Here is a 23,259-nt window from a genome sequence, read left to right as displayed (position 1 = left end):
TTACTACAAGCAGCAAGCCATCAAATCCGCTCACCCACTGCCCTGGAGGGAATCATAGTCCTTGTTACATTAGACAGTAAACAGACCCGCCCACTGGCCTGTTAGAAGATACTACCTGTGTTTCCCAAGGCTCTTTGCCATGCCACAGCTTTGAAAGGACAGTCTGGAATAAAGGTGGTCAGAGCCTCTGGTTGCAGGATGAGCAGAAACACGAGAGACCCATAACCACCTCCCAGTGCCCAACAGCCAGTGAGTTCTTCCTCTGTCAGTTCTTCTCCTGATATTTCTGTCATTTAACTTGAATGACTCTGAGGGCACCTTTTTGTATTCACATTTCAGTTTTGTCTGGGGATCTGGAGAATTTTTAAAGTACATCAGGGGAATTCTGTACTTTGAGAATCGCTTCTCCAGTTCAGACCCTTATTTCATAACATCTTACCAGTTCGGACCCTTATTTCATAACATCTTACGGAAAAACCTGAATTAACTTTTTGGCCAAACCAATACAATACAATAAGGGAGCTGAGGCATGAAGTTAAGTGGCTTGTTTGGTCACAACTATGTAAGTGTCAATCCAGGTAATGGAATAATTAATATAAATCTAAGCAGTACCAGATGACAGCCAAATACCCTTTTCTTTAATTTAGAAACAGATTGTTTAAAAGATATTAGGGCAAAGGACTTCCCTTTATTAGGGCCAAAGGACTTAACTTGGAGTTCCCCATAAGCAATGTCTGAGATTGGGATTACAGCACAAGGTTATTTGGGAGTGGATCCCAGGAAACATTATCAGGGGAGCAGCAGAAGGGATGACAGAAGGTTTTTTTATGAAGCAAGTTACTACTGCGGACACCTGGAGCGTCATCGCACTGGGAACCCTGTGAGCCAGTGGAACACACGCTCTGGCTATCCCACCCAAGGGAAGACGGAGCTGGTCTGTTTGGCAGACAGTTTCCATCAGTCAGTGGCTGGAGGACTCTGGGAGGTGTCCTGTCCTAGTACCTCTAACCTTCACTTGGAGAGAACAGACTCTGAGCCAGGGAGAGCCTGGAGCACCGTGCCGCTGGCTGCAGAAGTGGGGTCCACAGGCAGGGACAGGGTGCTTTCCTGGATGTGAGTGGATGCCAGCTGTGTCTGCTACCCTCAGCACAGCCAGCCTTCATGGATAGTATGCACCTGTGTGCATCTGCTCTAGTCTAACTCTCCATCTCTGCATTGGGGTAAGTTCTTCAAATCTGATAGGGAGAGTGGTAGATGGTGATAACAGGAAAGGATTAAAGAATACAGCAAGTGCTGATCAAGGTGAGGAGGGATGCCTCAGTTCAGTTCAGTTCAGTCGCTCAGTTGTGTTCAACTCTTTGCAACCCCATGAATCACAGCACGCCAGGCCTCCCTGTCTATCAACAACTCCCGTAGTTCACTCAGACTCATGTCCATAGAGTCAGTGATGCCATCCAGCCATCTCATCCTCTGTCATCCCTCTTTCCTCCTGCCCCCAATCCCTTCCAGCATCAGTCTTTTCCAATGAGTCAACTCTTCGCTTGAGGTGGCCAAAGTATCGGAGTTTCAGCTTTAGCATCATTCCTTCCAAAGAAACCCCAGAGCTGATCTCCTTCAGAATGGACTGGTTGGATCTCCTTGCAGTCCAAGGGACTCTCAAGAGTCTTCTCCAACACCACAGTTCAAAAGCATCAATTCTTCGGTGCTCAGCCTTCTTCACAGTCCAACTCTCACATCCATACATGACCACTGGAAAAACCATAGCCTTGACTAGATGGACCTTAGTTGGCAAAGTAATGTCTCTGCTTTTGAATATGCTATCTAGGTTGGTCACAACTTTTCTTCCAAGGAGTAAGTGTCTTTTAATTTCATGGCTGCAGTCACCATCTGCAGTGATTTTGGAGCCCCAAAAAATAAACTATGACACTGTATCCACTGTTTCCCCATCTATTTCCATGAAGTGATGGGACCAGATGCCATGATCTTCATTTTCTGGATGTTGAGCTTTAAGCCAACTTTTTCACTCTCCACTTTTACTTTCATCAAGAGGCTTTTGAGTTCCTCTTCATTTTCTGCCATAAGGGTGGTGTCATCTGCATATCTGAGGTTATTGATATTTCTCTCGGCAATCTTGATTCCAGCTTGTGCTTTTTCCAGCCCAGCATTTCTCATGATGTATTCTGCATATAAGTTAAATAAGCAGAGACAATACACATCCTTGACGTACTCCTTTTCCTATTTGGAACCAGTCTGTTGTTCCATGTCCAGTTCTAACTGTTGCTTCTTGACCTGCATACAGGTTTCTCAAGAGGCAGGTCAGGTGGTCTGGTATTCCCATCTCTTTCAGAATTTTCCACAGTTTATTGTGATCCACACAGTCAAAGGCTTTGGCATAGTCAATGAAGCAGAAATATATGTTTTTCTGGAACTCTTTTCCTTTTTCGATGATCCAGCGGATGTTGGCAATTTGATCTCTGGTTCCTCTGCCTTTTCTAAAATCAGCTTGAACATCTGGAAGTTCTCCAAGCCTGGCTTGGAGAATTTTGAGCATTACTTTACTAGCGTGTGAGATGAGTGCAATTGTGTGGTAGTTTGAGCATTCTTTGGCATTGCCTTTCTTTAGGATTGGAATGAAAAGTGACCTTTTCCAGTCCTGTGGCCACTGCTGAGTTTTCCAAATTTTCTGGCATGTTGAGTGCAGCACTTTCACAGCATCATCTTTCAGGATTTGAAACAGCTCAACTGGAATTCCATCACCTCCACTAGCTCTGTTTGTAGTGATGCTTTCTAAGGCCCACTTGACTTCACATTCCAGGATGTCTGGCTCCAGGATGTCACAATGAGTGATCACACCATTGTGATTATCTTGGTTGTGAAGATCTTTTTTGTACAGTTCTTCTGTGTATTCTTGCCTACCTGAAAATAATTAAAAATATAGGTAGGAGGAGTGGGATGAATTGGGAGATTGGGATTGACATATATACAGTATTAATACTATGTATAAAATAGATAACTAATGAGACCCTGGTGGTTTTCCTGGTGGTTCGGTCAGTAAAGAATCCACCTTCAAAGGAACAGACCACCTGCAATGCAGGAGACCCAGATTTGACCCCTGAGTCAGGAAGATCCCCTGGAGAAGAAAATGGCAACCTATTCCAGTATTCTTGCATGGGAAATCCCATGGACAGAGGAGTCTGGTGGGCTATAGTCCATGGGGTGGCAAAAGTCGGATGTGACTTAGCAACTGAACCAATGAGAACCTACTGTATAGCACAGGGAACTCTACTCAATGCTCTGCGGTGACCTAAACGGGAAGGAAATGAAAAAAAAAAAAAGTGATAGATGCACACGTATAACCGATTCGCTTTGCTGAACAGTAGAAACTAACACAACATTGTAAAGCAATTATACTCCAATAAAAATTAATTTAAAAATAAAACATAGGCAGAAGATGAGCGCAAGATAGAGAAGCAGAGGCCAAGAAGAACAGAGCAAAGAACCCTGGGTGTGAATCCAGTTGAAGGGACTCTGCAGAGGATGAAGGGCTGTGAACAGGAAGCAAATGGCAGACTCTCTCCTGAGTCCCTGTCCATAGAGTTTCTGCTGAGTCAGAACTGTCTTTCTGTTACAGATTAGAACAGTGACTCCAAAATTTTGAGTGGGAGGATCCCTTTAAACATAAACATATTTCTTTTCAAATATCTTCATGTGTTAGTGACAGTAGTTTAAATATGATTAGCCAACCATGGGACTAAAAGCTACAGTGAATTCAGTAATATCACAAAATTTGTGCTTTATTCCTCATGATGGCATCTGCATGTACTTGAAAAATAGCAGGTAATAATGACTGTGCAAGAGGAGAGTTTTCTCAGATGGTAGGTGGGGAGAGCACGCTGGTCAGGGACCCACCACAGTGACTCCTGGGTGAAGGCAAGCCTCGGTCTCAAAGGGGGCCATGGGGGGAGGGCCCTGAAAGGCCTGCCACGGCACTGCCTTAGACATGCATCCACTGGGCTTCCCTCAGTGGGTTGTGAGGATCAGACAAAGGACTTGGCAAGTGGTAAGAATACAATGAATGAGCAACTACAGCGTCAATAACTTAAGCAATATAAATAGCTAAACATATATTACATTAAAAAAACACTATTTCCAAATTTTTTGTTGTTCAGTCGCTGAGTCGCTAACTCCATCTCCTGCTTTGCAGGTGGCTTCTTTACCATCTGAGCCACCAGGAAGCCCCTTCATTTACTATAGTGCATTTTAAAGAGGAGATACCACCTTGCAATATATATTTTTTAAAATTTCAACTTATGTCCCAGCTAAAGGGGCTTTCTGGTTAATCCTTACCCAAAATGAAATTTAATTTAGCAGAACAGCCCTATTCCTGAGGCACCCTGATTAACTGAGGTTTTATTATGAAATACAGAAATGTTTCATGTGTGATATTCGTTCACCTAAAGGCAGATTTCAAAATGGAAGTGTCAGTAAAATCCTCTTAGTTTTTCTGAAGTTATGGAGCTCCTGTTAAAATTTTTCCTATCTAAAATTAATTCCACTCTGCTGCTAATAACAAAAAAAATTTCTTTGGAAGTTTGATCATTTTTCTATCTCAAAGGAAGCATGCTTCAAGTTTTAAAGTTCTGATCTGTGTGTTTATAACCACAGGAAGTATTCCTTGGCAAAACATATCCATTGATGGAGGAATGCATAAAGAAGATGTGGTACATATATACAAAGGAATACTGCTGCTGCTGCTGCTGCTAAGTTGCTTTAGTCGTGTCCGACTCTGTGCAACCTCATAGACAGCAGCCCACCAGGAATACTACTCAGTCATAAAAAAATAACGCCATTTACAGCAACATGGATGGACCCAGAGATCATCATACAGAGTGAAGTCAGACAGAGAAGGACAAATATCATACGATATCACTTATATGTAGAATCTGAAAAAATGGTACAAGTGAACTTGTGTATAAAACAGACACAGGATCACAGATGTAGAAAATAACCTTATGGTTACCAGGCAGGGAAAAGGGGAGGGATAAATTGGGAGATTGGGTTCAACACACTACTATATATAAAACAGATAACTAACAGAAACCTACTGTATAGCACAAGTAACTCTGCACAATGTTTTATAATGACCTATATGGGGAAAGAATCTAAAAAAAGAGTGGATTATATATATATATATGTGTGTACAACTGATTCACTTCACTGTACACCTGAAACTAACACAACATTGTACATAAATTATAGTCCAAAAAAAAAAAAAAAGATCACACAGCACACTAACTTTCTTCTAATTTATTTTAACCCTAAATTGCAGTTGACTTTATGGTGTTGTTTTATCTGTTTTTCTTTAAACAATTAAATAATGCATATCTGTTTCCTGAAGTCCTGATCATCATTCAAAGCCAGAAGCAGGAGAATTATATTGATCAGATGGGGAATACAGCTTACTTTATTTGGTTTGTATGAAATTGACTCTATATTTGTGTGTGTGTGTTTCTAAAGCTTAATCCTGTCTGTCCCTAAGAGATGGATTTCATGGGTTTCCAGCCAATTCTTTCTCAAATCTGAAGAGGTAATGGAGATGTACTTGGGAGTTTTGGTGAGAAATAGACAAAATGTGGATAAAATGAAGCACTGAAATCTGAAATTCCATCAGCATTTATTTTGAAACTTTTTTTTTTAAGATTTTTTTTTTACCTGTACTGTTAAAAAAACAAAACAAAACAAAAAACTCTTTATTGAATTTGTTACAATGTTGCTTCTGCTTTGGTTTATTGACCAGGAGGCATGTGGGACCATAGCTCTCCAACCAGGGATGAGCAGGGATTGAACTCACACCCCTTGCACTGGAAGGTAAGTCTTAACCACCAGATGACCAGGGAAGTTCCTGAAATTCTGATAGTGAGTTCATCTAGTTCCAGTTCAGTCACTCAGTTGTGTCTGACTCTTTGCGACCCCATGAACTGCAGCACGCCAGGCCTCCCCGTCCATCACCAACTCTCTGAGTCTACTCAAACGCATGTCCATTGAGTCGGTGATGCCATCCAACCATCTCATCCTCTGTCGTCCCCTTCTCCTCCTGCCCTCAATCTTTCCCAGCATCAGGGTCTTTTCAAATGAGTCAGCTCTTTGCATCAGGTGGCCAAAGTATTGGAGCTTCACCTTCAACATCAGTCCTTCCAATGAACACCCAGGACTGATCTCCTTTAGGATGGACTGGTTGGATCTCCTTGCAGTCCAAGGGACTCTCAAGAGTCTTCTCCAACACCACAGTTCAAAAGTATCAATTCTTCAGCACTCAGCTTTCTTTATAGTCCAACTCTCACATCCAAACATGACTACTGCAAAAACCATAGCCTTGACTAGATGGACCTTTGTTGACAGTCATGTCTCTGCTTTTTAATATGCTGTCTAGGTTGGTCATGACTTTCCTTCCAAGGAGTAAGCATCTTTTAATTTCATGGCTGCAATCACCATTTGCAGTGATTTTGGAGCAATCACCATTTGCAGTGATTTTGGAGCCCCCCAAAATAAAGTCTGACACTGTTCCCACTGTTTCCCCATCTATTTGCTATGGAGTGATGGGACCGGATGCCATGATCTTTGTTTTCTGAATGTTGAGTTTTAAGCCAACTTTTTCACTCTCCTCTTTCACTTTCAAGAGGCTCTTTAGTTCTTTTTCACTTTCTGCCATAAGGGTGGTGTCATCTGCATATCTGAGGTTATTGATATAAAGGCCTCTTTTCAGTCCTCTTTGCTAATGCTCACAGCCCTCTGTTCTCCTTGGCAAACTCATAAAGGTTTGGAGTTTCCATCCATCATTGAAGATGTATTAAGTGTCTGCCTTGTCCTGGGTCCACAGGAAAGGTGCTGGAGCCACAGAAGAGAATCTGACATGGTTCTGCCCTCAGGCTGTTTACATCTGAGCCAAGAGGGATAACACAATTCAAGGGCAATAAAGCTCATTCTACAGGTGGAAGACCCACAGCACTAATGCTAGTTTTATAGCCAGTAGTCACTTGAGGGCAAATACTATGACTTGCTCATTTCTGGCTTCCTGTGGAGCACTCTCCCATTTAGTAAGTCCTCAATAAATATTAATTAAATGTAACCGAATGACCAAAAATAGAATTGTTTATCCCACACAAACCAATTTACCCAACTTTTCTGTTTTTGATATGGGCACTTTTTCTTTGCCGATACTCACATCCAAATCCCTCGGTGACAGTGGAAGCCTGTTCTCTTCTGCCCCCACATCCAATACTGTCCATTCCTTTTGAGCTTCTCCTCTCAACTTTCCTAGACCTGTTCCCACCCAGTCACACCATCCCAGTTTGAGTTATTACCTTTCTAACTTCCAAACTTCTATTTTTATTAAAAAAATTTTTTTTTAAGTGTTGTAAACTTCTGACAGCACAGCATTTTTTGGCAAAGACACCAAATGAGTTATCCCGCCACCACGATGATGCCCACACTTAATTCCTGCTGCTCTGGAGCTTAGAACCCTGAAGACAGAGCCGAGGCTAGGTCCTGCCAAGGTCAAGCTTAGGGAGAGGGAAGGAAGAAGTCGAATTGCAACAAGGTTTCTCTCTGGAGCTGAGATGCCTGATGGCCTTTTGTTGCCTGTGATCATTGGAGGAGGAGCTCCATTGGGAAGTTTCATTTTGAACCTGATAAAACTCAAGAAATTGAGTTGCCTAGAGGAATGGCAGATGAACTGGGAGCTCCCTGAGGCTGCAGGTTTGAGTGTTAATCCCGGAACATCAGATCGGAAATATACAAAAAATGATTGAGCCTCTCTAAAAAGAAAGGTAGACATTAATGAAAACAAACGGGCCAATATTGTTTTGGGTATATGACTGTTGGAGGTTAGGAGAACATGCCAGATAAGAACAGATGTGGGCAAGTCAGAAAGATAGTGATGTTAGATAAATGAACAGATAGATGACTGCTTTTCAGGAAACAGCAGAAATGCCATGTGCACAGAAAACTGTGCCAGATAAAGACTGAGAAAGAGATGTTGGGTTTCAGACAGAGAATGTCCTTGGTGAGTTTATAAAGACCCAGAGAAGGAAGAGGACTTCAACTCTCGATTCAGTGAAGGTTACAAAGCAGAGGAGTAGCAAAAAAAACTGGGTCAATGTTGTTATACCTATTTTGAGTAAACTAATTTAGAACTGGGCCAGACCATTTACTATAAACTCTGCTTTCCTTCTTAGGAAGACAAAGTTTTCACAAAACAACAGACTGAGGGAGCTTCTTTCTCAAAGATGTAGAACAGGTGGCTGTCTCTGACACCCTGACCTTGGACTGATGGTGGCTCAGTGGCCTGATCCCCTCCAGCCACTGACCACTGAGTGCTTCCTACTGCCTGGAAGTATGCCAGGGACTTCCAGAGGAGCTGAGCAAACATTATTTCCATGTTGGATAGATTTTAGCTAGGGTAAGACACCCTTGTTCCACAGTTGAAGAAGCAGACAGTCAAACACTCAACTGGGACTTCAAAGCTATACTGGCTGCAGGACCCTCCTTGGGTACTTGTGTTGGGGAAGAGGCATTCATTCAGTGACATCATCTTGTCACCTGGGGTAAACTACGATTGCTTTAATATAATGAGAGGCCAGGAGCCTAAGGAAGACCCTCATTAACATGGATCCGGGCTATTCCACCAGGATATCAGAATCATTTGAATAGTAGGATTTCCTTTGGGGAAGCCACATTGGGGGAGATTGATGACAGACTTCTGGATACATATGCCTGTTCAAGGAACCCTGTGTCTTGCCCCTCCTCTTGGGTTTCAGTCTTCCAAGTGTGTTTACAGGTAAGCATGCGGCCAGGCGGCCGGACGGTCCCACCGCCAATGACAACTCCTGGGACCTACATTCCTGCAGTTCCACCCAGGATTTCGCCCCGTGGGCGGGTTCGAGCTGGACACAGAGACAGGCACAAACATCGTGGTTTCCTCTTCTGCTTTTAAGAACTGCTTCCGACGATAATGAGGGAGTCAAAAAGTGTCTGGTTGGGAAAGTAAATAGATACGAGGAAAATAAATAAAAATGCCCAGAAGTAACTACACAGAGGAAGTGACATTTTTCTGTAAGTCACTTTACTGATGGACCGCAGGCCTGCTCCGCCGAGGGTGTCGTGGGAAGGCTTCCGGGAGAGGGGGCGGTGGCCAAGCCCCAGGGCGTCCTGATAAGAAAATCAAACAAAAAGGGGATGGACCGACCACCCGTCGGTCCTTCGAGGCCGGGTTGCTGCTGTTCTCGCTTCTCCCGTCTTCCTATTCGCTCCCGGGCGCGCAGGGTCGGAGCCGGGCCTCCCCTCCCCTCGGCGCCCGGCACGGCCCGGCCCGGCCCAGCCCAGCGCAGGGTCCTCCGGGCCGGGCGGCGCCCGCGTTTGAGCCTCGAGCCAGTCCCGGCGCCGCCCGAGCCGGGCCGCCGTGCGCGCCCAGGTGGGTCCCGGGCGGCGGGCGCGCGGGCCTGGGCGGCCCCGGCGGCGTCACTGGGCGGAGCGGAGGAGGACGAGGAGGAGGAGGAAGGGCGCGCGGCGGGCGCAGCCGGGAGGGGCGGGGGCGCCGCGGCGGGAGTGAGGCCGGAGCCGAGTGGGCCGGCGGGCGCGGGGCTCGGCGGCGGAGGTCGGCCGGGCCCGCGGGGTCCGCCCGGGCCGTAGCGTCGGCCGAGCGGCGGGAGGAGCGAGCGGCGCAGACAAAGAGCGGCGCCTGGGCGGGCGCAGGGCGGCCGCCGCCCGGGACCCGCGCCGTTGCCCCGGCCTCGGCGGGCGGCGCGCGAGGTAAGCAGGGGCCAGGGGCTGGAGCCTGGGGGTCGGGGCTCGGGGGTTCTTGGCCCGGGCGGAGGCTGCCAACTTGGGCGGCTTGCGGAGTTGAGGGGCAGCCGGGGCGGGGCGCGCCGGGGCCGGAGCCGGGGTTGGGGGCCGGGTCCCTTGCGCGGCCTGGCCTCGCGGCTGCCGGCACCTCCGGCTCGCCCCCTCCCCGGGTCGGGCGGGCGGGGCAGGCCTGCGCGGTGGTCCCGGAGCGGGGACCGGGGAGGCCGGGCGCGCCTCCGCTAAGGACCGCGTGGATCGCCGGCCCCGCGCAGGCAGGACCGGGAGGCGAGCGCGGCCCGCACAACTTCTGGGATCGGGACTGTTGGCGACCCCGCGCGGAGCTGCTGTCACTTGGCGTCCGGGAGGCTTCCCGCGGCCCGGGGCGCTTCGTGCCGGGCTCCGCGTCCGACCGGGGATCGCCGGCCCCGGAAACAAAGTTTCTCACGATCGCGCTGCCCTGGTAGCTTATTCTGGGCGATCGAACCACCCAGCGGTTCTGGAAGAATTCGGTGTGTGATTGTAGGCGTAGACGGTAACTCCCTCGTGAGCGCATTCGGCGTGGAGCGAGTGGGGGGCGTGATTGCAAAGCGCTTTCGTGTGTGGACCGTGGCGGTCGCCCTGAAAGGGCTGCGCGTGTGCCGGGGCTCTGGAGCTCACTGGCAGCTCGTCCGCGTGGGGACAAAGCGGGAGCCGGCGCGGGGCGACCTCTGGCACTCAGGCTAGGTCGGGTCCCCTGTGTTTGCCTTTGTTTATTTTGCCAACAGGTTTGGGGCTGAGCCTGGCAAGTTTGGGTATGCGCAGGGGATGAGCAGGCCTCAGCGCTGGGCCCGCGCAGGCCCACTCCTGCCCTTGACCCCACAGAAAGTGAACCCCCGAGAGGCTACGGGGTGTGGCCTGGGGGTGGGGAACCCAAAGGTAGGGGAGTCCCGCCTGGTCCCGGCCCGGCTTCCTCCTCGGCTTCGCCGAAGGGATTTGGCAGGAATGAGAGTAATCTGGGGCGTGTTTTGTCCCTCTGCATCAGGTATCGTTGGCAACAGGGCTTTTCAGGGCTAAAAGCGACTGAAAATGAAATCAATCTGGGTGCTTTGAGTTATCACAGCAGACCTAAACTTTGTTTCCAAACACTGCCCATAATTCACTTACCCGGTGTCCCCAGATATTAATAAACGGGTAAATTAATAACAGGAATCGAGCCTGGGCCAAGGGTTTAGTAAATAGGAGGGCAGTGGTGAACAGGGGGAGATGAAGTGGATTCAACTGCGAGACTGAGCTGTCCATGTAGATTTTTAGATGGTCGGAACAGGGATTTCCCCAGATGTGGGTGTTAACCATGATTCTGAAGCAGTGACCAGGAGGGAAAATCCTACATTGATGTTTCTCCTCTCCAGGTTGATTAGATGTAGTATTGATTGACGGAGAAGGCAATGGCAACCCACTCCAATACTCTTGCCTGGAGAATCCCAGGGACAGAGGAACCTGGTGGGCTGCTGTCTATGGGGTTGCACAGAGTCAGACATAATTGAAGTGACTTAGCAGCAGTATTGATTGAAGAAAGTGGCCAGATCTTAGTGGTCCTCTGGCTGCCGCTAGCTGAGGCTGAAATTGGAAACTTAAAGCAGTGGTAAGCTGGTGGTAACAAAGAGGCCTCATCTGGGCTCCAAGCTTCTCAGCTGTTCCCTAGACACATTGCGGGATTGGTCCTGGAACATGGGATGAAGTTGGGTGGTGAATTGCATCCAGAGAACAGACTGACCCAGCACCTTCTCTCCCCACTTAAGGTGGGGCCTGATTAAGGTGATTTCAAGTAGCTGTGCTCACTTGTCAGGCTCTGAGGTTTTCTTTATCACATGCCTTGCACTTCAGGTCTCTCCATCTCTCATCTCTTGGAAGCTGTGATGTTTCCCAGCCTCTGTTGTTTGCATCAGGCGATGACTGAGATTTTCCAGCAAACGCATCATATGTACACAGTATTTGAGAAGTGCACTATTATCCATGTTAAACATACCCCAAATCTTTCTTGTGTGTATACAAACTGAATAACTTTTTTTTTTTTTTTAATTTTTCATTGCTCTGGGTCTCTCTTGTCACCCACTGCTTCCTCTTGTTGCGGAGCATGGGCTCTAGGCACACAGGCTTCAGTAGTTACTGTATGTGGGCTCAGTAGTTGCCGCTCCTGGGATGTAGAGCACAGGCTCAGTAGTTGTGGCACGTAAGCTTAGTTGCTCCGCGGTATGTAGGATCTTCCTGAACCAGGGATCAAACCCGTGTCTCCTACATTGGCAGGCAGACTCTTCACCTCTAAGCCACCAGGGAAGCCCTGGATAAAATACCCTAAAGTCTTCTTGATTGTCTGGAATGACCAGATTCTCATCCTTTGTCACGTCAGTTGCCCCAACTAGATGAGGCTGTGTTGCACCATTCTCCAGGATATGCATGCTTGTAACTACCCAGCATGGCCAACAGTGTGAGCCGAGGGCGAGGGCCACACATGTTTGTCCCACACGAAGAATGGAACCGAAGGCTGCTCCCTAGAACTGCATGGCAGGGCAGTGGACCATGTTTGGAAATCTAGTAAGCTGACTTTTCAAAAATGGACAGGAAACTCCCCACAGCTCAACCCCAAGGCTTGCGAAATTAATTTTCCCATCCAGATGAGTGGCAAGTGGCACTTCCAAATGGTTTCTCTTTCCTCAAATGAGTGATGGAAACCCCATGTTTTCAGAGGCTCAAAGTGATACTGTGATGATATTGTTAAATGCTTAAGGCAGCTTAGAAGGACAGGACAGCCTTTTAACAGTTTTGAAAGTATGTAGCCAAAGTAAAAATAGTTTATTTCTTTAGGCCATTTTAGTGGCATTGTTTTGAAAATTAGACTGTTTTCTTCTGCATTTCGCTTTGAATGGATCCCAAAGTATGTCAGTTTCTGAAGGTGTAATCGACATTCGTCAATTATAACTGCTTCCCTCTCCCTGCCCTAACAACACACACACAGGCATTTGTCATAGTCGGCCCTGTGGATTCTTTGTGTTCTTTCCAGAAAATACTGATTGAGCTCGTGAATGTTGAATTCTGAGTCTGTCAGTCATTAAGGCTCTAGGTTCATAAGGTTTTGTCCGCAGTGCATCCAGGTCCAGACAAGGGGAGGATTTGGTCTGGTGGCCTCTCTGTTTGAGAAGTTCTCTGTCCAATGAATCATTTATAGTCCTGAACCTAAAACTAAAAAAAAAGAGAAAAGGCAAGATGAAAAACAAACCCAACTGCGTAAGCCCCTGGTGGGATGACTGAATATTTAACTTTTTCAATAGGGTGTCTGTGCATGTTAACCTGAACTGGAAACTCTGGGCAGAGCATTTGTTATCCTGACCGCGGGAAGCTGGTCATTTAGTGTCCTTTTCTTTTTATACCGTTTGTGTTTTTAAATGTTTTTAAGAAAAGAAGCTTCAAGTGCACTCAGAAGGGAAATATTGCAGTTTCTCTTTTTGAGACAGTTTTGGAAAGTGGGATGTTTTTGCTGGTCGGTGGTTAACGTAGATCTGAAATGCCAAAGTCGGATAAAAATAATAAATGCTCATGTTCCAATGATAGATTACAGTTTACCAATTACTTTCCCATTCACCATCATATTTAGTATTAAGAGAACTTGGGGACCTGGGCTCTGGCCTTGACGTCAGTGTGAGGACCCCGGAGCCCAGGGACAGTGGCAGGGTGACAGAGCCCCCTGCCCTGCTCAGGAGGAGGACGTGACCCCAAAAGGTGCTGGGTGAGGTGGTCCTGAGGAGGCTGTGGATATGCCGGCAGGTCCCAACAAGGCCAAGTGTGTGGCCCCTGCCTGGCTGCTAGTGGGACCAGGGTCAGTAGGTGACCTCATGTACTGGTTTCAGTGTCTGAGCCTCATTGGCCTGGATGGTCTCTGTGGGTTGAAGGGCGCTTGTCCCGGTTTAGTGTATGCACGTCCACTCAGACTGTCCTCACAGATCCACAGACTGAGCGTCAAAAGGAAGCTGATTTCTTGCCGTTCTGGAGGCTGCAAAGTGATCATCAAAGTGCGGGCAGACTAGGTTCTCGGTGAGGCTCTCTTCCAGGCTCCGTTGGCCACCTTCACTTTGTGTCCTCAGATGCCTTGTGTGTTTGTCCCTCTTCCTAGGAGGTCACTGCTCCTCTTGGGTTAGGGCCCCACCCTTCTGACCTTGTTGAACTTTAGTTGTTGCAGAGGTTCTGTCTCCAGATGAGTCACTTGGGTGGTGAGAGCTTCAACACTTGAGTACGGGGACAGTTCTGTCCACGACAGTCTCTCTTCAAAACCAGGCTGATGATTTTAGGCATTTCATGGCTTTTGTCTCCCAAGTGCTTGAAGACACCACTGGGGCAGGAGGGGAGGGGTGACAGATCAGTTTCCCTCACAAAGCCTCGTACTGCTGTGGTAGGTGGGTGCTGGGCCCAGATGCTTCAGGTCTTGAGGAGAGAGGACAGCCCTTTGTGGACATTTCCCCTTAGCCTGTGTTGGCTCAGCTGCAGCATGATTTTGGGACCAGGATCAGCATCAAATAGGAGCTATATGTAAGTGTTGAATTTTGTGTGGAGACGAAGGCGTTTCCTGTGGATGGAATCCGCAGCCGGAAGTATCACTGGGACTGCCCTGTGACTGTGGGTTCGCCGGGAGCCAGGCAGGTACAGGCGGGTTTGGTAATGTTCACCCCCATCACATGTGTGTTTCTGGCCAGGGCGAGCATGAGCTGTTCCAGGTGGTCACCTGTGTGACCACAACTGCAAACCTGTCCATTCATGACTCACTCGGTCATTCAGGTGAATCATGCGATTTCTCCCCGCTCATTTCCACCGGAAACTCTGAACATCTTGGCTGGGAGTACTATCTCCTGACCTGCCTGCCTGGGTTAATGTCCCCAGCATTGCCTCACTGTGTCATCCTGGGTTCTCCCTCACCTCCCAGATCCCACATCTTATCAGTTTTACCTCTGAAGATCTCTTCCATCTGAGCCTGAGGTACTTACTTCTCTCTCACTGGCGCTGGCAGACCCCTCTGTTACCACACTCGCCTGATCACTGCACCCTGGTACCCAAACCTGGCTGTGGTCCCAGCATTGGCTCTCCATTGCCCTCAGGTCAGTGTCACCAGTGCCCAGCATGGGCCTGCACCATGGGCTCCTCCCTGCTCCCCCAGCCTCTACGTACACCTCCCACCCCTGTACACAGTGAGTGAAAGCCTGCTAGTTGTGATAACAGAATACCAGCGTTTATTGTCAGCTTATTTTTAAAGACTTGTGTACTTTGGGGCTGATTCATTGCTACCCTTGTAATAACAGCCTCGTGACACACAGCAGCTTTGTACCCCAAAACTGTGCTGGACCCTTAAGGAAGGAGGAGAAGCTGGTGCCAAAAATGCTGTGTCTTTTTTAACATGGGGTATTTCCTGCAAACACCCCTTGAAGAAATCAGTTGTTAAGAGCAGTGCTGTCCCCTTCAAATATACACATGTGAGTCACAGATGGGATTTTAAATGTCTGGTAGCCACACTGGACTCCCCAGGTGGCTCACTGGGAGAGAATCTGCCTGCCAGTACAGGAGACAGGGGTTGGATCCCTGGGTTTGGAAGATCCCCTGGAGAAGGAAATGGCAACCCACTCCAGTATTCTTGCCTAGAGCATCCCATGGACAGAGGACCCTGGGACAGTCCATGGGATCGCAAAGAGTGGGACATGAATGAGTGAATAAACAACAACAGTAACCACATTAAAGATGTAGGAAGAAACAAGCAAAATTAATTTTCACAATGTATTCTTTTACCCGGTAGAGCCACAGTACTTTTATTCCCAGTGTTCAACGTAAAACCCTTTTAATAAGATGATGCACATTCTTCTGTTCATGTGCAGCCTGTGAAAGCCTGTGTGCATTCTTCATCCGTGGCATGCCTCTTCCCTCCCCACATTGGGGTGTTCACTGGCCCCCTGAGACTGGTGACTCTGTGTGGGAGAGCACAGGTCTGTACACTTTCATGATTCAAGCTTCATTTAGTCTGGGTTTTCCTAAGTTGAGATAGCTAAGAAGACATAGTGAGAGCAACCTGGAATCATAATCATGGTAATTATTATTCTTTAGCAGAAAGGTATAATCTCTGTCATGCTAAGGAAGACTGTAATATTCCATGTACTCACGCAAGTTTAGAATACTAGAACCTGATTTGCTTACCTATAATCAGAATGCTTATATATTTTACAAACGTTTTAAAATGTATTTTGAATTCTAGAGGTTAAATTACCAATGTGAAATAACTGTTTTGGGGTGTTAGTTTTCAGTGTACTTCTGATATATGTCAAATACTTAATTTCTAAGTACAGAATCTAAAGTCATAGTTTTTTTTTTTTTAATTTTTTTTTTATGTATTTATTTTTGGCTGTCCTTGGTCTTTGTTGCTTCTCCAGCTTTCTCTGTCTTTGGCGCAAGGGTTTCTCATTGCAGCATCTTCTCTTGTTGCAAAGCACGGGCTCTAGGGCTCTTGGACTTAGTAGTTGCAGCACGTGGGCTCAGTAATTGCAGCTCCTGGACTCTAGAGCACAGGCTCAGTAGTTGTGGCACATGGGCTTAGTTGTTCTGAGACACGTGGGATCTTCCCAGACCAGAGATCAAACCCATGTCTCCTGCATTGGCAGGTGGACCCTTCACCACCGAGCCACCAGGGACGTCCTAAAATCATAGTACTTTAGGGATCATTGGGTTCTTCCTAACACACACACATCACACACATTGTAGTGATGGTACTAACCATGTTACACACAATATTAGCTCATTCAGTGCTCACAGAAGTTGAGTATGTTTGGTTGCTGTGTTTCTCTTCAGAGATGAGAGTAGAGAGACCTAGCAGGTTAGGCTGAATAAGGTTCCAGAGCTGGTCAGCAGATCTGGAATTCAAACCTGTCTGATTGCTGAGGCTCTGCTTTTATCCCCTAAGCCAGGCCACCATCTCTTCATTAAAAGAAAAGACATAAACAGAGCTGTAAACTTTTATGATGGTGTAGGATTAGAGAAACATGATGGAGAATCACAACAGTGGGTGGAGCTTGGGTGTCACTCATTCTGGACCTCTTATCAGCCCTGGACTCTGGAAGGACGTATGAGCAACCTTGGCTGCTCCTATGGTCCTGGTGGGTGTGCTCTGGAGGTGGTGCAGCAGAGCATCCCCGGCCTTGCTGCTCCTCCCCCAGCCTGCCTCCTGAGCACCACAAGCCAGGGAGCCCCAGACGGACCCAGCTCAGAGCTGGGTCTCAGCTGTTCCGCCACCCACCCCATCCCAGAAAGCTTCCAACTCAGATGGCTGGACCCACCCCACAGAGCGTCTTCAGGGGTGCCTGAGAATTTGCTTTTCTCATGAGTTCTCAGGTGCTCTGGAGTTTTGGAAGACTGCTGCTCCAAGGTCTTGGTAGGAACCTTGACATTGACTGTCATCTTAGGCGAGGCTTGTAGTACCAGACCATCCTAAACTTCCCCTTCTTTTGTCAGAGGACCCTTGTGACCCTCTGTGCTGGGCAGCCTCCCTTAAGGGCAGATGGAACTGAGGTATAACTGAGAGTCTGGTTCTTTGCGTATTCGCAGGTCAGAAAGGCTGTGGTCTCCAATGGGCTGTAGGGCAGGCAGGTGCTCTTAATTCACAGGCTTAGATTTGCAGTCCAGCTGCTGCTCCTGTGGCAGGTTCCAGGAGGAGTAACAGCAAAGATTTATTTACTTAAACAAGCTTAATAATTCTCCCAGCTGCAGTGGGGGCGGCCAGCTGGGGAGGAACCTTCCGAGAGGGAGAGATGGGCGTGAGATGCTTAGTAAGGCGCCAGTGGCTGACGCCTTGGACAAGTCCTTCAGCATCTGCATCCATCTTCCTTAAAGGATGTGCCTTAGTTTTATAAGCCTGTGAGTTTTGGCTGAGCATTTAAGGATGTCTGCAAGTCAACAGGTATTTTAATGATGTTACTTGTGAGCCTGGCTAAAGAAGAAAAGAACAGTTCTCTATCCCTCTTTCCAGCTGGGTTTGTTTTTGTTGTTGTTGGACTTTTTTTTTTTTAAGGATTAATACAAGAGTTTAATAAGGTCACTGGATACAGACCGAAGTTATACAAATCAATACCCTACCAGTTCTGTAACATTATAAAATATGATAGATGAAAAGTACTCATTTTCATTAGAAAAATGTTTCTAATAAAATATATATTATGCTTCATTAGAACACTAGCTGTGTTCATTTTAAGGACAGTCCCTTTAAAAGCTCATGTCCCTGTTTTCAAATGTGTGTGTGTGTTGGGGGCGGGGACACACCGGATTGGCGATGATGAGCTCTCTTGTTGCTCTGAGTGACGGGAATCAGCTTGGAGACATGGGTGTTAAAAACCACAAGCTGCTTGAGTATTTTTAAGAGACCAAGAAATATCAAGGGATTCAGGGAGTTACTTTAGAAACAGTTTCTGGACATTGGATCTAGGTGAATAGTGAGTTTTCATCAAACTGCTTTTTTTTAAGGAATATATTTAGGAACAGAATCAAGCAAGACAGATATAAAAAAAGACTTTTCCTTTCTTTTGATTCTTTTCTGTGTATTTCATGTTTGTGTATGACTTCCCCACCCTGATGGTGCGACTTCGGTCACCTGCCTTCGTACCTGCACTCAGATGGTTTTTCTTTAGGAGTACAGTTACCGCCGTCCATGGACCAGCCTGGCTTGTACGTAGAAGCTCTCCTCCCTTTATTCAGCCATCTCTGCTGCTTCATTTCCCTTCTTGGAGTCTCCTTCATAGGTCTGTTTCATGTGGTTCAGGAGATAAGACTCAGAAGTGACTATAAAGAAATTACCCTCTTTAAAAAAAAAAAAAGTAGGGGAAGGACAGCAGATCCTCTGCTGTTGTCCTTGTCACGCTGAGGGGGGCCTGCGTGGAACTGAGGCTCTGTTGAGGATCCCAGGTGAGGACTCTGGTGTTTAATAGTTGCTGCTTTAACTTGTCTGTGCCTTGCACCCCCAGGCTCAGGGCTGAGTGGGGGGAGGGGAGGGAAGGGTGCCCCGCTTTCTGCAGGAAGGAGATCCTCTTTTTCTTCACGTCTCAGATCAGAGAGGGTTGTTATCATCAACAGCAGAAAATGTTTTCAGCATAGTGCATCTTCCCACAGAGCAACATAGTGCAAATTCCCATCTGTGTTTGGATTTTCCTAGCTGTTAGGTTTGGATTGAGAAATAGTGATTCACTTTTGCAAATACAAAGTAAAAATACCTTTTCAAATGTTGATATTAAAAAAAGAAACTTGAGACTTGACCCACTACTCTTGTATATAAATTAGTGGTTCTCAGCTGGGAGTGGTTCTGCCCTTCTGGACAATTGGCAGTGTCTGGGGACATTTTCCAGTTGTCCAAACTTGAGAGTCGTCCTGGTGTCCAGTGGGTCATGGCCAGGGATACTGGCCCATCTTGGCAATGCACATTACAGTCCAGACTTCAAAGGGTTAACCGCCCACCGATGTCAGTATTTCAGCAGCCTTGTTTTAAGTGAGTACTGCTGTACTTGGCTTAAACCTTTCAGTTAATGGCCCATGTATTCTTTCATACAGTTGCCCTCTTGGAGATCATCCCTATCCCGCCATCCCCAGAATTTTTATAAACATGAAAAATAATGCCTATTTAGAAAGCTGAAGGCAAAAGGAGAAGGGGGCGGCAGAAGAAGAGATGGATAGATAGCATCATTGACTCAACAGACATGAATTTGAGCAAATGCTGGGAGATAATGAAGGACAGGGAAGCCTGGCGTGCTGCAGTTTATGGGGTCGCAAAGAGTCAGACACAACTTCCCAATTGAACAACAACAACAACAGAAAGCTGAAAAGTATTTCTGCATCTCTGCAGTTAAATATATAAAAAGGAGAAACTTCAACTGACATATCATGGTTTATCTGTTGGTGGAAAAGTAGGGCATGCATTGTTTTTTTAAATTTTCTACTTCCATTTGGACCATAGAAATATGAAATGCTGATTTTGTAGGACGCATTAGGAAATCTAGCTGAACTGTGGTGACAATACATTCTCCTTAGAATATCCACTAACAGGAAAGTGATGGGGTCCCTTATCAATTGCTTGTAGTAAGTAATTGATTTTCAGAGTTTGGTTTGGTGAAATACATCTGTTTACTTAGGCTCAGCGTCCTTACAATTGGTGATGGTCTACAGAGAAAAAATTCCTTTGTTATTACTAAAGTTTATTAGGTTCTAGGTTCAGCCTACTCTTCTTTGAGCGAATCACATCTGTTAGCTTTTGAATGCTTTATTTCCTTTTTTTGTAAGGTCTAAAATAAACCCTTCAGGGGAGAGAGAACGAAAATATCACAAATTAGACGTTATCCAGGGAAAAGGAAGGCGAAAATGATAATTTGGCTGTTAGTTTCTGAGTCTCAGGGTCTGGCTCAGGGCAGAGCTGCTTGTTAGCTGCCTGGTCTGGACTGTGATATTCTGTGTACGTTTTCTTTTTTTCCTCTATGAGCAGGTCCTGACTTGAGAAAGTCAGAGAAGCCTAGATATCCAGAGGGCAGCCAATTAGAAGTTTTCTTGGCTTAATCTTGATCTGTTTTCTGTAAATCATTTCCTGTTGCCTTGCTCTTCCTTTTTGGTTGGTCGCCTCTTATCTGCTCTCTTCCTGTTCTGTTACCAGGATAAACACAGAATCAGCACTCAGGGCGTTTTTGAACTTTTCTTGGTGGAGGTGGTTAAAGGTACAATCAGTCTTTTCTTTCCTTAGCCTCCCATCCTTGCGGGCACCGAGAAAGACCTCTGAGAGAGTTGTAGTAACTCTTTGGAAAGACCTCTTAGACAGTCATAGTAATAAGTCTTTGGACAAGCTTGGAAATTTGGCAGTGGTGTGCTGGCGGGCTGGGTAACACTGTGTGTTTCTAATTGTTGTGTGTCATTGTATCATTCAGTTCCGACACTGGTGGAGGGAGCAGGTGTTACTTGGCCACCGTGGAGAGGGGCAGCTGAGGGGCACAGGGGACAGGGGTTGGCTGCAGGAGCCCTGCTGCCAGGTGATGCCCCAGCTCTGGAACTACAGATGCAGGACTTTTGTAGGGCTTTGCATTTACAGTATTGAAATCCCCTCCTTCCTCAAAATAAACCATTGGCCTGAATGCAGTAACGTCTTGACTTTTAATTATAACAGTGTGTGCCAAGTCGCTTTAGTGGTATCTGACTCTGTGGACTGTAGCCCACCAGGCTTCTCTGTCCTTGGAATTCTCCAGACAAGTATACTGGAGTGGGTTGCCATGCCCTCCTCCAGGGGATTTTCCTGACTCAGGGATCAAACCTGTGTCTCCTAGGTCTCCTGCTTTGGCAGGCAGGTTCTTTACCACTAGCACCACCTGGGAAGCCCAGTTATAACAGGGGCTGGATTAAAACAGCCTCATCCTGAACTTCATAAATAGCTGGTCTAAATGTGAACTTGAAAGGTCTGGCTTCCTGTGAGCAGTAGAGGTACGCATGCTCTTTTCCACCTGCTAGTAGTTTTTTTTTTTTAATTAATTTGGCTGCATCGGGTCTCAGTTGTGGGACTCAGGATCTTTCACTGTGGTGCACAGACCCTAGCTGTGGTGCTGCATGGGCTTTGGTACCCCTCGGCATGTGGGATCTTAGTTCCTCCACCAGGGATTCAACCCCTGTCCCCTCGAATACTTAATTACTGGACCATCAGGGAAGCTGCCTCACCCCCCCTACACACACTGCTGGCTTGTCCAAGGTGCACAGCTCATTTCTAACTCCTCTCCACCTCTGTTTTGTGTTCTGGGAAGCAGAAGCTTAATTCTGATGTGTGTGTGTGTGTGTGTGTGTGCATGTGCATGTGCATGCGCGCGCCTCTGCATACCCTGTTTAGGAATTGCAACTGTGCAGTTCCTTTTTCAAGAAGGGTCTTCAGAGCAGCCAGCCTGCGTGGTAAACTGAAGATGCTGTTCCCTTTTTGTGAATCTGGCTGGCGGACCGCGTGTGTTGAGGACAAAGCTGCCTTCTGCACCCTGATCTGACTCACAGATCAGATTACCCCCCAGTTTGTTGTCACTAAGTTGTTGAGTGGTGGCTGGAGAGGAGCTGTGGCAGGAGCTGCCGAAACACACAGGGGGACCAGACAGATCTGCTCTCAGGGAGCTTGTCAGCCCAGCCTGGGTAACTTTACCCATTCATGATTGACTCTGCTCTCAGTTAACACGTTTCCAAGATGAGTGTCATGCCTCTGTGTGGGGTTCTGTGGGAGGTGCGAGGAAGACCCATGCAAAGTCCCCAGGCCAGTTAGAATTAATTTCAGATACCCCAGGGAGGGACTTCCCTGGTGGTCCAGTGGTTAAGGCTCCATGCTTCCACTGCAAGGATTGTGGGTTCAGTCATCTGTAGGGGAACTAAGACCTCACATGTCTCAAAGTGCAGCAGAAATATTAAAAAAAAATGTTTTTTTTAAATAAAACATCAAATATTTCAGGGGAAGTGAGACAGCCCTGGAGACCATAGGGTGTCTGCTGAGCAGGGATTGCTTCACTTGCCCGTGGTAGAGCTCTGTGGTTGCTGTAGCTGGTCAGCACCCTGCCTCCACCGACCAGCCCTCTCCATCCACCCTTACTAGGATAGTGCTGTCATCCAGAGTCTGCTTGAGGCCATGCTGTCAGTTTACTTAGGATAAACAGATGGCTTTGGAGTCAACTAGTCCATAATTTGCAGATTATATAAACTCTGCTTACATGTGATTTATTTGCTGAAGACTTTTATCCAAAAAAATAGCAAAACTACTTATTGTTGCTTTTAGTGGAATGCTGGAGTCAGGAAGCCCACTGATACTTCCAATTCCCTTTTTTAAGTTGATAATGTTGTAAATGCAGTATGCCATTACATTTTAACCTAGGAAAGATTTATTTAGTCAAATAACTCCTTTGCCTGGATTCGTAATGAATACTGTAAGTCAGCCCCGATCAGGCATTTTGCAGGCTTGTTTTTTATCCTGATAGTCTGTTCAAAGTGTTTCTTTAGTTTGTTTCTTTTGAAATGTAACTGTATTTTACTTCCTTATAGATTTTTTAAAAATCTTTTTCAAATGCAGTGTTTCTATTTGTTGACCTCTGCTACATCTAGTACCAGATTGTTGTGCCCTGTTGACAGTAAGGTGGTGGACCAGTTTCTGTGTGTATGTTTAGCATCTGGAAATACTTGAATCCTTAGCGTTCAAAACAATTCAAGTCATAATTAGTGATTCGTCCTTTTGTTTCACACTGAACCCGTTTACAGTTCCTTTCGCTTCTGATGAGGTGGATTAGTGTAAAATAGTTTTTGTGATATACTGTAATTAATTTGTGATACACTGTAATTAATGCTTAGTGTTTAAATAAACGTAATTTGAGAATAAAGAGAATTTAA

The 23,259-nt window shown here is 46.6% G+C and overlaps 2 protein-coding genes across 3 annotated transcripts in view; one reads left to right on the top strand and one right to left on the bottom strand.

Annotated features, from left to right (window-relative positions):
• Window positions 1-9,298: 9,298 nt before the first annotated feature.
• LOC123328747 (basic proline-rich protein-like) lies at window positions 9,299-10,393 on the bottom strand. Its single transcript, XM_044926694.1, has one exon. It carries the CDS (start codon window positions 10,391-10,393, stop codon window positions 9,299-9,301), a length of 1,095 nt encoding a protein of 364 aa, XP_044782629.1.
• NCK2 (NCK adaptor protein 2) overlaps window positions 9,324-23,259 on the top strand; it is a 115,374-nt gene continuing 101,438 nt past the window's right edge. The window contains exon 1 of one of the 2 annotated variants that reach the window (XM_025261123.3): window positions 9,324-9,469. The gene's annotated coding sequence lies outside the window, so the exon portion shown is untranslated. Of the gene's footprint in view, window positions 9,470-9,607; window positions 9,808-23,259 lie in introns of those variants that run through there. The other variant, XM_006055976.4, reaches the window with a different exon arrangement.

Source organism: Bubalus bubalis, chromosome 12, assembly GCF_019923935.1.
Source record: "Bubalus bubalis isolate 160015118507 breed Murrah chromosome 12, NDDB_SH_1, whole genome shotgun sequence".
NCBI classification, from domain to species: Eukaryota; Metazoa; Chordata; class Mammalia; order Artiodactyla; family Bovidae; genus Bubalus; species Bubalus bubalis.
The sequence above is the reverse complement of the archived record's forward strand: the minus strand, read 5'-3'. Positions and strand labels throughout refer to the sequence as shown.

What these genes read in the sequence shown, in the direction of transcription:
- LOC123328747 (XM_044926694.1), bottom strand. Translation starts at nt 10,393, where the DNA reads ATGCGCTCACGAGGGAGTTACCGTCTACGCCTACAATCACACACCGAA.